The 16,598-nt window shown below is 40.8% G+C and overlaps 1 protein-coding gene across 6 annotated transcripts in view; it reads right to left on the bottom strand.

The window, feature by feature from the left end:
- DGKI (diacylglycerol kinase iota) overlaps positions 1 to 16,598 on the bottom strand; it is a 445,797-nt gene that overhangs the window by 273,702 nt on the left and 155,497 nt on the right. For all 6 annotated transcript variants that reach the window (XM_046020805.1, XM_046020801.1, XM_046020799.1 and 3 more), the window contains one exon: positions 5,178 to 5,273. Coding sequence is in view for 5 of the 6 variants with exons in the window: in XM_046020801.1 (XP_045876757.1) it covers positions 5,178 to 5,273 (96 nt within the window). In the remaining variant the exon portion in view is untranslated. The remainder of the gene's footprint in view (positions 1 to 5,177; positions 5,274 to 16,598) is intronic.

Genomic DNA, 16,598 nt, shown 5'->3' with positions numbered 1-16,598 from the left:
CACCAAACGAAAGTGGTCCTAGTTGGGATTTTATTTCAGTTCTTCCCCCCATAATTGTGTTGGGAAACAGTGATCCTTTTGCTCCAATTTCGTTACTGCTGCCTCCCTATCCCTTTCTTCTCTCTAGGCCAGAAAAAGAAACAGTTACTAATTTGGGGACTGTAGCTGATATAGGAACAACTTTAATCCCATTAAATTTCTGCTCACAGATATTCTACAGTATTAAATGTTGTCACTAGAGAAATGCAGAAGATGAAGGATTTTAAAGGTCATCTGGTTCAGCCCCAAGGCTTTGGAGTAAACCCTCCCACAAATGTCTTTGTGTCCTATGACGTCTTGCTTTCAATACCCTCCAATACCAGCCCCAAATATCAGTCCATAGGGCAGCAGGAAGTCCTGGATTTGCAGGACAGCTTGGGTTTTAAAGAGACTATTGCAATGTCCCTGTAATTCAGGGTGACTATCTCAGTGTCCCTGATGCAGTTCCGGTTTATTCTTAATGTTACGGCACCCTTACTGCCAGGAGCTTCTTTCACCCTTGAAATGGTCTTGCTTTAGACGATTTGTTACGTGGCCATGCTCCTTAAGCACACAGGCATTTATAACGTGCACTCCAAGTTTCAGTTCCAAAGACATGGACACGCACAGCCCCCATCTGTCCTTTTTGCCATTCTTACCTAGCACATGCCCTCTGGTGTGATCATGCATGTCTGATGATCGCCTCCTCCCTTGTTCAATGCTTGTTCCTGCCTCTGACTTTCCTAATGTTCCTCTCCCTTCCTGAATGTTCTCCTGCCCCACCACTTATGTAAATCTTACCCATCCTTCAAACTGTGCTTAAGCCCCTCTGCCATGAAGCTGCCTCTGTCTACCTCAACCCACACTGATTCCTCCCTTCTCTTAACTTCTACCCGTGACATTTGCTTTGCTAAAATAAGGTAAGGAGGGAAAGGCACATCTTTGGTAATGGACTCACTCTTCCTCTGAACGCTCTGCCTGCACATTGCTTAGAAGCCTGTGGATAGTACCTGGTCCTGGCAATTTGGTCCTTATCTCAACAGGCTGGCGATCTTCAAAGGTGCTTCATTAAAAGGAATGAGAATATAATGCATAATCCATTTGCACACACTTTTTTCTTACCAAATGGTTGTTCAGCTAAGAAAGGTGCAAACAGAACATTTAAACTGGAGGATCTCTTGGAGATTAACTTGCCTAACATCTTACCCAAAGCCGATGTGTACCCCTCCCCGCCAACACAGCAGCCTTGAAAGATGACTTGTTGGTAAACACATCATTTCAGCCTGTCTCTCTAGAAACCTTGATCCTTTGCTGGATAGCTCTGGTTGTTAAAGTTCTTCCTTGTAATAGAGTGTTTCTCAAAGTTAAGTCTGTGGACCATCTGCACCGTAGTTATTTGAGGTGCTTGCTAAAATTGCAGATTCCCAAGTCCAGCTCCGGCATATTGAATCAGCATTTGGAGCAAGGAGAGAAACAGTAATCTACATTGTTAACAGGTTTTCCAGGTGATATTTATGATCCATGTAAGATTTGCTGCTAGAGTCAGTGGATTCTATATCGAGAATTCAGTTCTACCTTCCTAACGGCAGAGAGCAAGACCCTCCCCTCTTTTTCAAGGCAGGTCTTTCAACACTGGAAGAGGTCAGTTCTCTACCTTCTGTCATTAATACTCTTTGGCAATCCAGGTTATTTCACTCTTACTCCTACTACAAAGTTCCCTACCCTGAACCAAGTTGAGCACACTCCTCCTGGTCTTTCCCTTCCTGCCAATGTCCCCCTTCCCCTGCCAAATATGATGCCCAAAATGAGAGAGAGAGCTAGATTTGTAATGCTTTCACTACACGCTGACAATCTGAAGTACAGTTGACTCCTGGACAGTGTGGGGGTTCGGGGCACTGACCTCCTGTGTAGCCAAAAATCCACATATAACTTGTGACTCCCTAAAACTTAACTACTATAACCTGCCCTTGACTGGAAGCCTTACTGATAACAGAAACATTCAACTAACACATATTTTGTATGCTATGCACTGTATGCTTATGATACAGTAAGTTGTAGAAAATAGTTTTTAAAAATCATAAGAGACGGGGCACCTGGGTGGCTCAGTGGGTTAAAGCCTCTGCCTTCAGCTCAGGTCATGATCCCAGGGTCCTGGGATGGAGCACCACATTAGGCTCTCTGCTCAGTGGGGAGCCTGCTTCCTCTTCTCTCTCTGCCTGCCTCTCTGCCTACTTGTGATCTGTGTGTCGAATAAATAAAATCTTTTTAAAAAATCATAAGAGAAAATAATGTACTGTAGTTACAGTACTATCCTGTATTTATCAGAAGTATTTCACATAGAAGTGGACCTTATGGTTCAGACCCATGTTGTTCAAGTGTGAGCTGTTTTATCAATTTACACTCCAATGAGCTGACAGTGGGAATACCCATTTTGGCTTAAACTAACCTGCAGGTATTGTCATTTTGAAAATCTTTGCTAATTTAATGGGCACATGACCTTGACTCCTTATAGTTGTTTTATTTTGGTTGCCTTCTAAAAATATGTTTCATATATATATTGGGATTGGTAGCTCTTTTGAGAATTGTCTGCTTCTCTCTTTTCTGTTGTTGTTGTTGTTGTTGTTTTAATTTTTAACTCACTGTGTCAGTTGCAGGGGCAAGTAAATCCTTTCAGTGCATATCTCGGGTAATGTTCCAAACACTGCCCCCACTCTGTAGGTGAAGAAACTGAGCCTTCAGGAGCCTATAATGAGAAAACACAGACCTTCTGCTTCCTCACTGATTCCTCCCTTCTTTCATCAACCTTTTTTTTTTTGGAGGAGAGCTCTTCACCTTCCAGACACTTTGTAAAGTGAGTTAACAGAGCTGAGTGTTGGAGGTGAAATTTGGAGAAAGATTCAGAAGAGCACCAGGAATAGTCATAATGCTGTTGTCTCCTGCTTATACTTACAATTCCCCTTACTGTTGTTTTTCTGGGTATAGAGAGAACAGTGACCAAGTTATAGTCAATTGGTGGACAGCGATGCTATTTAGGAGCATAAATGTATCTGTGTATATATTTGCCAAGAGAGGTAATATGTGGCTGACCCTAAAAGACTACCAGAAAAGGATCAAAGGGAATAATTTGGAAATGATGCAGAACTCCCAAACAGTAGCAGCAGAAATCACTCAAAAGCATATATACAAGTAAAATTGGTTTTCCTTTTTTCAATTTTGTATTATCTGATGTCCCAAGACCAGTGTTTTTGCAATTAACTGAGATCCTAAAGTTAATTCATTATTTATAGCATTTCAGTCCAAGCAGCTGAGCAGTTCTTGGTTTTCAGTTAATTCAATCAAAGTTTATGCAATTATACTTTAATTCAAAATACATATGCATAAAGTTGAAATCCTGATATTTAAATCAATTGAATTTACAAGGTTAAGAGAAATGCAAACAACCAAGTACAGATCTGAGTTAGAAGCAAAATTCAGAATAATTTTATCCTACTCTCTTTTTCTAAGAAGGTAACCAGTGCCCAAAGGACAGGAGTTCTCAGTATCACACAGTGAGTGCTAACAGTGAGATTCAAATGGAGACCCTGTACAGCTGAGCCTTTCACTGATCTCTATTCCTAACTTCACTCAAACAAACCCTGGTCCTCTCAACTCTTATGAAGGTTTCAAAGAAAAAAAAAACAAAACAAAACTATAAACCAGTCATCAGAACAGCTAATGCAATTTTTAAAGTTTTGTTCCTCCAGCTCTGCAATTCCAGCCAGACTGATTAAAGTGCTTGGAGGCTATATTCTTCTAAAAGCTTTAGCAGAAACTCAATTTCTTCCTTATTAGTCATTGATAGAAACATATTCATTTGTAATTCCAAGCCCTGCATTTTGCCCCAAATCTTTCTTTCATGTAATAAACAAACATAATGAAAGAGGAAAAAAAATGTATTAGATGCCATTTAGGAGGCCCATTTCCCCAAATATGAAGAAACTCATTTTTCCTTTCTTCTTTACTATTCTAGGTTTCCCGTTACTCTCTTTTCAAACCAATAATTTTGAATTACACAAAAATTTTAAGTTCACTTTCTCAACAATAAAATTTTAGTTCCTCACAACTTAATGCCTGGCAACCATGCTCTTTTCACAGAACATAAAGACAACCTTGACATTCAAGCTGATGGTTCTAAAGAAGGATACAAAGCAAATTTTAAAAAGCATGGGCTCTTCCAATGTATTTGTTAACTGTCCAGTTTCTAGAACTTTATCCTCCACGCTTGATCTGAGCTGTAGGCATACCCTGGAGACACCGTGGGTTCAGGTCCAGACCACTGCCATAAAGTATCACAATAAAAGGAGTCAAATGAATTTTTTTGCTTCCCAATGCATCGGAAAGTTATTATTTACACTATTCTGTCGTCTATTAAGTGTGCAATGCCATTATGCCAAAGGGGAAAAAAAAAAAGGACAGGTCTTAATTAAAAAATACTTCATTGCTACAAGCGCTAACTATTACCTCGGCTCTCCGCCAGTCATAAGCACCGATCACAGATGACCATAACAGACAACAATCAGAGTTGGAAATATCACGAGAATTCCCCAAATGCAGCGCAGACACAAAGTCAGCCAATGCTGTTGGAAAAAATGGCTCAGGGGCAGGGTTGCTACAAACCTTTAATCTGTTAAACAAACAAACAAACAAACCCACAGTGCCTGCAAAACAAAAGACCTATGCCTGTATTTGCTGCCCACCCTGTGTCACCCTCCTCGTGCTCACACTCCCCCCTCTACAAGCAAGTTACCCCCTCCCACGGATACGCTTCCTCCACACAGAGACCTCTCCCCTCTCACACACCCCGTCCAGAAGCAAACACTCATGCACCTTCACCCTCTCCCCTCCCCCCACTCCCCCCAACACACAAATTCAAACCAACCCTGGGAGTCATCGGAAAGCATCACCTTCTACCCAAGTTTAACCTGCAGACCCAAGCCCTGAGGCCATTAAAACCGACCCCTTGAAATCCACGTTGACTGGCCACTGTCTCACAAGGGACAGGCTCTTTCAAACCTCTCCTTGGAGATTCGGGCAAGGTGGCCTCCGTGCTGCCCACAGACGCAACGCGGCAGCCTTCCCCGGGACAGGTGAGGGCCCAGAGGTCCGCGGAGCACACTCACTGCAAATCTGACTTGGCAGTTCTCTTCTCCCAGGTAACACAGGTCTCCTGAGACGTTGGTCTCCAGCCATAGGTGCTCTCCGTTCACGGCATTCTCCTGGAAGGAAAAGACCCACCTGACTTCAGTTTTCTTTCCAGGGGTAAAGGGGTGAGAGCGCAAATTTAGGTTTTTGGAGGCAAGTAAGTAATGGCACCCACAGGGTTTCAGCGCTTCTCATTTTACCCCAGAAAATATGGCCGGTGCTTGTCCTATCAAAATTCTAGAAACAGAACAGGTCTTTGGTAAAATTTTGTCTAAGCCATCACTAAAACAGACATGAGGCCTCTGAAAGCTTTATGCATAAGCTGTGATAATCTGTGAAACATATATTAAACAAATAAAGAAAAATCCCTCAAATTGTTCAATGTAAGGTCGTATTTATCCAGGCCCAACACTGCAGATTCCATGACAATCAAGACCAAAATCCTATTAAAAGTTGCCTTTACTTAGCAAATGAGTTAAGAAGGAGGACGGTGGTATTACGTACTTTAGAGACTGTATGAAGACATATTTATATCAGTAATGGGTAAATTATGTTCTAAGGCAGAGGCTTCTTAAAACTTTAAGTCACTGTGTACTCAAAGCGTAATAAATTGCTACTAATTCATACTTTTCCTACTTCAGCAGGGTTTTCACCCATATAACATTAAATTTCTCAAATTGAATGATTTTCCTGCTTCCATAAATGGTCACATCTGATTGCAAACAGAGGTGCTGTGATGGGTGACATGAAACATCCATTCAGGAATGCATAACAGTTTCGTCAGGGTGGGTGGGGGAGTGTAATTCTTCTTAACAGGACAATGAATAGGATTGCACATTCCTTCTGGCACACTACCTTAGAAACCTGATGGGTTTCTGTATCAATTGTGTATTTTTTTGCTCATTTGCTTGAAAAGGACTTTGAGCTATTAAGGAAAGCACTGGACTCGGTTAACCACAAAGAGATGAAGTTTACTAATCTTGAAGGAAAAGTGTTTTTGTTTGTATCTGGTTCATCCGTAGGGCATGCCAACATTTTTCCATGGGAGATGTTATAGACTGAACTGTGACTTCCCCCAAGTTTATATGTTGAATGTTCACATGTTCCTCAGTATCTGAGGATGAAGCCTTTTAGAGGTAATTAGGTCATGTGGGTGGTGCCCTTGTGATTGGGATTAGTGCCCTAATAAGAAGAGACATGAGAGGGATCGTTTTCTCTTTCCATACATACGCTGAGGAAAGGTCATGTGAAGACAGAGTGAGAAGGCATCTCAAGCCAGGCCATCTACAGGCCAGGAAGTGGGTTCTTACCAGGAACTAAAACTAACAGTGCCTTGATCCTGGAGTTCCCAGCCTCGAGAACTGTGAGAAATAAATTCCTGTTGTTTAACCTACCCAATCTATGTATTTTGTTAAACGACTTCAATAAGGAGCTTTATAGAATAGCCAAGTAATTTAGAAGTCCATCTTATACGAGTCACCTTTACAATAACTGACTCCAGAAATGTCCACATGACTGCCCTCTGAATCCCAAAGCTCAACATGAAGTAGCAGAAACATATACTGAAGAGAAACTGAAAAAAAATACAGTGTCATCTATTCCTTAAAATAAACATATTTCCTCAGATTCTAGTACAATACCTTCCCTTTCAGAGCCTATAGGCTCAAATGATTTTCAGACAAGAATAACTGAAGATTATAGCCACTTCACCATCTGAGAAAGGTGACACCAACTCTTAGAAGAGTGAGAGTGAGGGGCAGGAGAAATTTCATGAGTTCGGCAGATATTCAGTGATTGGAAACAATGCACAGGGAGACTCGAAGGTGTCTGTGCATGTCTCAGAGTGCTTCAAAAACCATTCCAAAAAAGAAAGCAATGCTAATGAGAATCATGACCCTCCATGTCAAAGGGTGACTGAATATCTTTTCACCAAGACTTTTTCTTCTCTATTGGTCACTTTTCCCTGTGGAAAGTCACGTTCATTTTTTTTTTCATGGAAGTCAATGGAAAATGGGGTTCACCTCACAGTCAATCTTGCAGAAAAACAACAGAAGCAAGAGAAGAACAGCTATAGGTTTAGACCCTCAACATTTTCAGGTAGGAATTTTTCTTATAAATACATACATATATACATATATATGTGAATATACACACACACACATACATATACATGTGTGTGTGTGTGTGTGTGTGTCCTGTCTTTGTTAGGTATCCTAAAGAAATTGATCCCCACAATCTAGAACAGTCTACTATTGAGAACTTGATATCCAACTTTCGTTTATAGCCATTTATAGAATGAGATCTCTTTTCATTCTGTTGTTCTTTAATTCACTCAATAAACATTCCACACCACTGGTGCCAGACATTGGGTTAGTGTGGTAATGCATGGCATAAAATCTACCAGAGAATATGAAAACTGAACCCATAATTATAGCATCAAACATTAGGGAAAGCAAAAGAGCTAAGATCCTACCAACAGTTTAGAAAGTGAAGAATACAATGTTGCAGTGGGTAAAATGGTCAAAAGCCACTGATAATAAATACGAAATTGATAAACCTTGAGTCAGATTCGGCATAGAAGGGTCATTGGGATTTGCTAACCTCATTTTGGAGTGGAGATCTGAAAAGTCTTTCTAATCACAAAGGGAAGAAAGAAAAAAAGACAAGCTTCCTGCCACAGTGGTTCTGACCCACTGGGTCTCAAATTTGACTGCTCATTAAAATGAACTGGTGAGTTTTTAAGAGTACCTGGGTACCATCCCCAGAGAGTTTATTTTAACTAATGTGAGGAGAAATCTGGACATCATGAGTTTTCAACATTCTGAAGAGACTCATGTACAGAGAGTCTGAGACCCCATAATCCTGCAGACCCTGCTACCCCCTCGAGTTAATAGATTCTAGAACTTGTCTATGACTGATCTGTTAAATCTGATACTTTTCTGTCCTTGTACAGTCACCAGAGAAGAAGGTAAAAGAGGAAGAGAGAGGAGGAGATATAAGGTAGCCCAGAGAGATTTTAAGGAGAGAGACAGGAAACCACAGATAGTGAGAAGGCTCAAAGTTAACAAGATAGATCCAGGGGATAAGGGAAAAGTCTTCAATGCACAAGCCTTTAAAGAAGCAACAGAATAAGTGAGAATGTTTATATACTAGTCTAAGATTACTAGTAATCTTACATTAGGAATGTACCTAAAGAAATAATCCTAATGGAAGAAAAACCATTTACATCAAGAAGTTTATTTCTACCATGTATAATCAAAAATTGGAAACATCACAAATGCCCCGTGGAGAAGAATGTTTGGTAGAATAATACATGAAACAGAGTACTCTAAAGTCATCAAGAAGTGACAATTATGAAGATTGGTCATATGGAAAACTACCTGATCTAAAGTCAAATAAAAATAAATTTCAAAATTACCTGTATATTACAATCACAACTCTGAATATAAATAAGAGCTGAAGAAACTGTATTTGTAGCTTGATTTCTGGATCCACACATCCCTGTTAGTTATTTCTACTTGTTCTCCTTTCCTGGAAAAGTTCAAGAATGAGTTTTCTTTATTTGCTGCCCCCACTTCCTTTCCACCGCTTTGTTTCTCGAACCCAGCTCCATCGGGCTTGCTTCCTTCTCATTCCACTGTAACTATTTTTGTGAAGATCATCAGTGACTTTACATGGCTCAATCCAATAGCCACTTCTCAGTCTTTATTGTAATCAACAGCTTTTGATACAAGTGATCATTCCCTTCTTTTAGGTACACCTGCTTCCTGGAAACACTATACAACTTTTTTTTTTTTAATTGCACCTCAATGGCCACTCCATCACAAGGTTCTTTTCTGGACCCTTCCTGTAAACCCAAACTCTAACAATAGAGTGTTCCACAGCTCACTCTCAGATCTTTGCTCTTCCCCAGCCACCTCCAGTCCTAGGTTATTTGCTTTTTAGTTCTCATGGCTTTAGATTCCATCAATTAATTGCCATCTCCCAAATTATTCATACAGTACAAACCTCCTCTTTGAACTTTAGATTCATCAAAACAAAAACAAAACAAAACAAAAAACCGTGCCCTCTCAATAGCTCTACTTAAAACCAATAAGCATCTCAAAATTTTAACCTCAAAACTCAGTCTGTGGTATACTCCTTAAATCTGCTCTTACTTCAAATGCTATTTCCATTCTTAGAGTGCAAATATTTTCTAAAAACTTTGGGGTCATTTTAGATCTCCCTTTCCCACTCCTGTCCATCTGCTAATGTTACTGACTCCAGTTTCAAAATGGGCATGAAACTCAATTACCCACCACTTCAGCCGCCACCATCTGATCCTCCACAATCTTTGGCTTGGAATGTCCCCATACCCCCCAACTGGTGTTCCTGTGTCAGTCTTGCCTCCCCATGGTCTGTTCTTCACAGAGCAATGAAAGTAATTGCTTTAAAATATAAATTTGACCAAGCCACTGATAGGCTCGAAATTCTTCAAAGGCTATCCATGAACTTGGAAGAATGCAAAGTTTTTACTATCTAGTCCCTGGGTGCCTCCCTTACTTCCTATCTCTCTGTAACCTCATTTCCTGTCCTGGTTACCTCATCTTCTATCATACTCTGAGTCAATGACTTGCAGTCACACTAGGCTCCTTGCTATTTATTTCCTCAAGCTGGCTAAAGAAGCTTCACATCACGTCCTTTGAATTGGCTATTCCCTTGACTAATAATTGCTTACACAAGGTAACTACATTGTGCCTCCCCTCCTTTTTTTTTTAAGGTCTCTGTTCAAATGTCCCTGTATCAAAGGCTGTTCACTGCATATGCTGCTTAGTCTATCCAAACTGTTTACTCCTCTCCATTAATCCACTAATAGATAGGTTAATTCCTATCCACTTACTGGTCATCAGATCCAGTGTTACTCCTTCCAAGAAGCCATCATTTGCCCCAAAGTCTAAATGAAGTTATTTGTTAGTTTCTCTCATAAAACTATGTTCCCTCCCAATAACCTTTCTCCATTGGTAATTATCCATTCACTGGAATGATCCTTTGATTAATGTTTCCTCATATATGAGATTCTAAGCTCCACGAGGACACTGAATGTCCAGAACTTCACTTAGTGCCTGGAAAATAATGACAAATAAATTTGGGGACTTGAAAAGATGAAAGACTAAGAATCAATGAATAAACGAATCCATGCACATTTTTGTTGTATGCAACTCCAAGGGGTAGAAAGGCATAATTATTTTTATCTGTCCATTAGTCTAGAGTCATAAACTGTGAGAAGTAAACATAGTGCCTAATAAGAAACAGGACAGTCTTCTAAAATCACAAACAGAAGAAAAGCCTTTTTTAAAAAAGTCATGCAAAAAAAAGAGATGAAGCATACCTCTTACTAGACCACATTTTCCTCATGCCTCATCCTTTTCTTGCACATCTGTCTTGTCTGATACCTAATAAGATACGTTTATAGTAATGTTACCCAAAAGAGAAATCTGGACTTTGCCCTCAGCTCCGCAAAGGTCATCTAAGTGCTGGGAATGTCCTGCCTGATAAGAGTGTATGTTTACCTCCGGGTCTTGAGCCATGCCAGATAGTCTAAGACAACTATGACTTATGGTGGGGCTTAGAGTCATATATCAGCTCAACCTCCAGAGGGGCTAGAGATTAAGTTCAGCCATGCAGGAATCAACCATGTCTACATGACCAAGCCACAACTAATACACTACTAATACACCAATACACTAATACAACTAACACATCAAGGTTCAGATCGATCGGCAATATGCCACACGTGCTGTCACACCCAGTTGCTAGGAGAGGTCAGCACTGTCCACAAATCCACTGGGAGAGAATAACTGAAAGCTCAACCTGTGAAACTCTCCTGGACTCTGTACCATGTACCTCTCCCCTTGGTAGATTTGAATCTGTATCCTTTCACTGCAATAGGCCACAAATGTGCGTGTAATAGCTTTCAGTAAATTCTGTGAGTCCTTCTAGTGACTCATCAGACATTTTGAGTATGATCTTGGGGATTCCCAAACCTTCAATGGATCTCAGAAGTGAGGATGGTCTTGGGGACTCCTGAATGGTGCATAAAGGTATCCAGCGGGGGCTGCATTCACACAAGAAGAGAACAGACAGATGAACCACTGTGGTTTTCTTCTTACATTTCGGATTCATCCTTCTCTAGCTCAATATTAATAAACATGAGATAGACTTTTCACTTACCAGCTATATGATCTTGGGCCTCTCTAACTTCCCTAAACTTCATTTTACTCACCACTAAATTGAAGAAATAACTGTACTTCACTCACAAGATCACAGTGATATTTAAATGTGAAAAATGCATAATGTCCAATGCCTTGCACACAATTAGAATAGGTATTCGATGTCGTTTCTACTATTGTTACTGTGGTCACATTTGTGAAACTGAATAAAGGACGCCTCATGTAAAATGGAGTCAGGAGGTCAGATGGGGGAGCTGTCATACTCTACAACTCATCATTAATTGCAGACCCCCAACAGGAAGAGACTTACCTTGCATTCCCAATAGGAAGAAGATTACTTTACTACTTCAGCAGGAGGAAAAGAATTTCTCCTTGATGCCCAACAAGCTCAGCCAATAAGAAAATACCTCAGCCAATGAGAAACCATCCCCTCCCTGAACTCACGCTTTCCTCCAGTGGACTTCCATTTAAAGCAGCCCCTCCCACACTCCTCCTTTTCTCTATAATGTTTCATTCCTTTGATCTCCAGATCAAAGGTAGTGTCATAGCTTGCATGTCCCAAATTGTAATTCCTTGGCTAATCCCAAATAACCCCACTTTACTGGTAAAATAACTGGCAGTTTTACTTTTAAGATGGACACTCTCCAGTTTTCCTTCCCTTCTAACCCATAGATGTTGGTACTTTGGTCTTTGTACCAAGACTACTAACCTTTCACCCAAATTATTTTTTTCTTCTTCCTGGACATACAGCTAGACCTTATTACCCAGCCTCCCTTGCAACTAGGTATGGCCGTGTGACCAAGATCTAACCGATGGAACATAAGCATGTCACTCAGACTTGGCCCATCAAAACCTCCCACGTGCTTTCCTCCATGCTCTTTTCCCACACTGGATACTTGAAAAGCCAACCTTGGGGATGATTTCAGAAGCCATCTGGTAAAGATGTAAGACCAACAGTCTGGGGCATTGAATAACCATGTGAAATAGAGCCTGCCTCCCACCCAACCTACCTGGAACAGTCCTTGTCTGTTACATGAGGGAGAAATGTACTTCTCTTCCATGGTGATCGTATGTTTGAGTATCCTATTTATTGCAGCCTAGTCTATACCAACTAACACAGACCTTATATTTTTGTCTGGATTTCCTTTCATTATCTACATCCACCCCCAAGTTACTTATCATATACTGAAGAACACGTCTAACCTGTGTGCTGGTTTCTTCTGCTCTGAACTCTAATTCTGACTTTCTCTATGATATTTTACAATGCTGCAAAATTAATCCCCTTAGAACATAACAACAATTTTGCCTCTCTCTTGCTCAGGATGTTTAAATGATGTTCTATTATTTATAAAATGAAATCCAAATTTAATCTCACACACTAGAACCTTCCACTGACACCAATTTGTCCATCCTTAACCTTCCTTGTATTCACCTTCGCACATTTTCCTCCTTCATCACTCTTCTCTAAATATAGCCATATCCTCCCTTTTTTGTGCCATGTTTTTTGTTTATCCCATTCTCCCCACCCAGGAATCTCTTTCTCCTCTACACATCCACCTTGAAATACCATCTCAAACAATATACAACTCAGAGTATCCATCTGTACCAGACCAAAAAAAAAAAAAAATAGTTATCCTATTTCTAAATGAAGATAACATTTCTTCTATATCCGTGAGTACTGAGACAAGTCTTAATAGATATACATAAGTTTATATAGATGGATCTGTATAAAGACGGATCTAGCCACCTAAGAGTAGAGCTCCATCTAGGTATAGTTTATAAATACAGATATGATTCCTTGCTCTCAAGTTCTACTGAAGTCCTAGTGATAGTTATAGGTAAAAGGATATGTGTGTGTATTGGTGGGAGGGGTTTATAGACTTTGAATAACACAGAATGCACTAACACTAGAGGCAAATCATTTACACAAAAGGAAGACACTTGCTTATGTAAATGTTTTGAAACAGTAGGGAAGTTATAAAGATGTATCTCGTGTAAATGTCCTTACAAATCTGGAAAGGAAAAGAACTCTGAACTGTCTCTCCCTGAAAATCTTCATGATAATAATAGGTAGAATTTGTCTAGGATAGTTTAACAAGGATAGTTTAGCCCAGAAGCATGTGGTTATTGAGAACTTGAACTGTGGTTGCCACTAACTGAGATGTCCTGTCACTGTAAAATTCACAGCCGGCTTTGAATACTCAGTGTGGGAAAAAAAAGAATGCAAACCACCTCACTGGTAGTTTTTATACTGATTACATATTGAGATGGTAATTTTTTTTTATATATTTGGTCGAACAAAACATGGCACTAAAATTAAAATTACATATTTATTTTTACTTTTCTCAATGTGGCTACTAGAAAATTTAGAATTATTTTATGGCTCACATCTATTTCTTATTGGGCAATATTAGCTCAATCACTTGCTTAGAGGCAGAAGCTTAGATGCAGACAGACACTTCTCCATGACCTGTGAAACTGTGGGATTCTACGATCTCTCCCAGCAGCCAGTGTGACTTAAAATTCTTACAATTTGGTGAACTAAAAGACTACAAGGGTGCACAAAATCATGCTAGACCTGCCCCACTATTAACACGGCAGACCCGTGCCAGGACATTCACTGATTTATAGCTGGTTAGCTCCTCCTGACCTCTCGGCCATCAGATACCTTGATCAACCCGACTTAACAGTTTTTGAAATGGGGATGGGAGTGGGGAAACGGTTGAGATGAGAGTCACTATCAGGGACAACACCAGGACCTGAAGGTACAAGAGCTTAGACCTGAAGGCACAGGTTTGCTAGGACCTGCCCCCTAAAGTAAGACTGAAATGAGAACATGCTTATGCACGCAACCATACACACCTGCCTCCTCCTGGCGCTTCATTCAACGTTTCTAAAGATAAGATGACCTAGTTTCATAACCCAGTTTAAACCAATCCCGCGTGAAGATTGTCCGCGTAATCTTGTCCCTGAACCAAGTGGTAGGGTGGTGTATAACTGTGTTATGTTTCTGCCTGCCTAGGAGACAGCACTTCTTTTCTTAGCATTGTCAACTAGAGGAAAGAAAATATGGTCTGGATTTAAAATCTGGCTTTGTTTGTGTTGAACTTGTTTTCCATAGCCCTCAGGATTGGCGGAAATTTTCCAAGGAGGGAGGAAAAAAATGAACTGAAATTAAAATCGATGTTAAAACCAACATGCCCTTTAAGAAAGATCTGGATGGCTTTTCCCCCACTGCTTTGAAAGTTGTTTTAGGCACTGTAAGGGGCAAAAACAAATTATAAAACAGTGGAGACAGAGTGAGACCCACCTCCTTGCCCCCTGCTATCATATTAAAAAGAGGGAAGAAATCTCTAAGTACAAATTAAGTCTCCACCGTAGAATCAGGCATGCGACATTTAAGAGAAGACACACATTATCTGTACAACAGACATACTTCTGAAGGAGCTAACTCACTCTAAACCGGAAACCTGGATTCCAGCCCAGGAGATAGGATTTTTTTTTTCCTTTTTGAGTATTACTCCTTTTCTGGCAACTTAGCTTGTTTTCCCCAAAACTGGCTTGCCCAGCATGCATGACTTGGTGTCCATGGGAGCAGCTCCTGAAGGTTGTCGCCATGAAGGTGAAGAGGAGAACAGTGGGGAGGAAGAAGAGCAGACCATCGCTGTGCTCTAAGACTTACACAATGCATCATACCAGGAAAGAGAGTTTTAAAAGAGTTACCTGGGATTCAAATAGCATAAACCAATTTATTTTTCAAAGGCAGCTTTGGACTCTTTGTCTACCAATCCTTTGAGGAACTGGAGATTACCTAAGGCTGGTCGACTCCCAGTGAAATAACCCCTTCTCACTGATTGAACAGAAAAGCTGCAATCAGTTAGTCCCCTGACATCTGCAGCCAGAGAGCAGGTAGGCCTGTGATGCTGTGCTCTCTATCAAGAAGAAGAAAAACCAAGCAGAAAACACTGTCCCTCCCTTCAAGGGACCTGAAATCTAGCAGAGGACCTAGAATAAGAAAGCAACTAAAAACTGCTAATTTGGTTCTAAGGTTTATAAGACAGTGAACCATGGGGAGAGGTACTGTGAGGAAACAAAGCAAAAAGTGAGTAAGATAAACAGGACTGGTTCAGTTGAAAAGATGAACATGACCCAGCACAGAGCAAGAGAGGAAATGTCTATAGGACACAGCAATTGCCACTTGTGTCTACTAGTGTCACTAGAAGGCTCAGGCACCACGGTAAAGACTGTTTAGGCCACTCTTTGCACATCAATATTGAGGGTTCCATCCGGGACATACATGGAGGGACAGGCATTTGCTCAGGACGCAGGAGGGACTGTTCATGAAGAGTCACCAAGAAAATGAGATCAAGTGAGACAGAGAATCTGATAAGTCAGAGTAACTATTTGAGTAAATCACAGCAAGAGAGAAGTTTCGGGACTTTGAGGAACAGCTAAAAATAACAGAGAGATAATACCCATCACTAAGTAGGGAAACAAGAATATGAAGATGAGAATATGAATACTTTAAGGGCGTTATTAAGTCTGCGTACCCAACACATCAAACCGACTCCTACACTAGTATACACCTGGCCCAAGGACACAGGTGCCGAGTCAGCACCCTTCAGTGTCCCAGCACCCCCACCAGCCAGCTGCTTCCCCAAAGTCCTTCGCACAAAGATACTTAGGAACAGTTGCGCCCCTTTCTGAAGACTTTCGCATGAAGTCAAAACAGAACTGCTTTTGGATTCTACAATAAACAGAAATGCAGGGACTAAGCTTTTAATCCCAGCGTTTAATTCAACCCTGATCTGTCTTACAACTTCACACGCACTGTGAAGAGCTTCTGTATCTGCTTTTTCACTGGTGAAATGCAGAGAGGGGAGCAACATAAGTCAGGGGGTCAGAGTCCTAGAGGCCTTTGAGATGACCCTCCACCCCCCAAACCCTCCGTCTCATTTGGGAGACACATACAAGGCTCCAAACCGAGATCAGTAAATAGTTAAGTGTGAATAAATGAAGATTGATCATTTCAATGCTTTTAGTCCAGGAGAATGGGTTGGTGGAGGGGAGAGGCAGTCCTGCTGTTCTTCCACAGGGGGCCGGGCAAGGGTGGGATGAGGGAATGGCAGAGAATGGTCAAGCCAGTGGCCAGGGCTTACCCTTGAAGAACACAGAAAATCCTGGTTCAGC

The sequence above is a fragment of the Meles meles genome, chromosome 10 (assembly GCF_922984935.1).
Source record: "Meles meles chromosome 10, mMelMel3.1 paternal haplotype, whole genome shotgun sequence".
Classification (NCBI taxonomy): Eukaryota; Metazoa; Chordata; class Mammalia; order Carnivora; family Mustelidae; genus Meles; species Meles meles.
The sequence above is the reverse complement of the archived record's forward strand: the minus strand, read 5'-3'. Positions and strand labels throughout refer to the sequence as shown.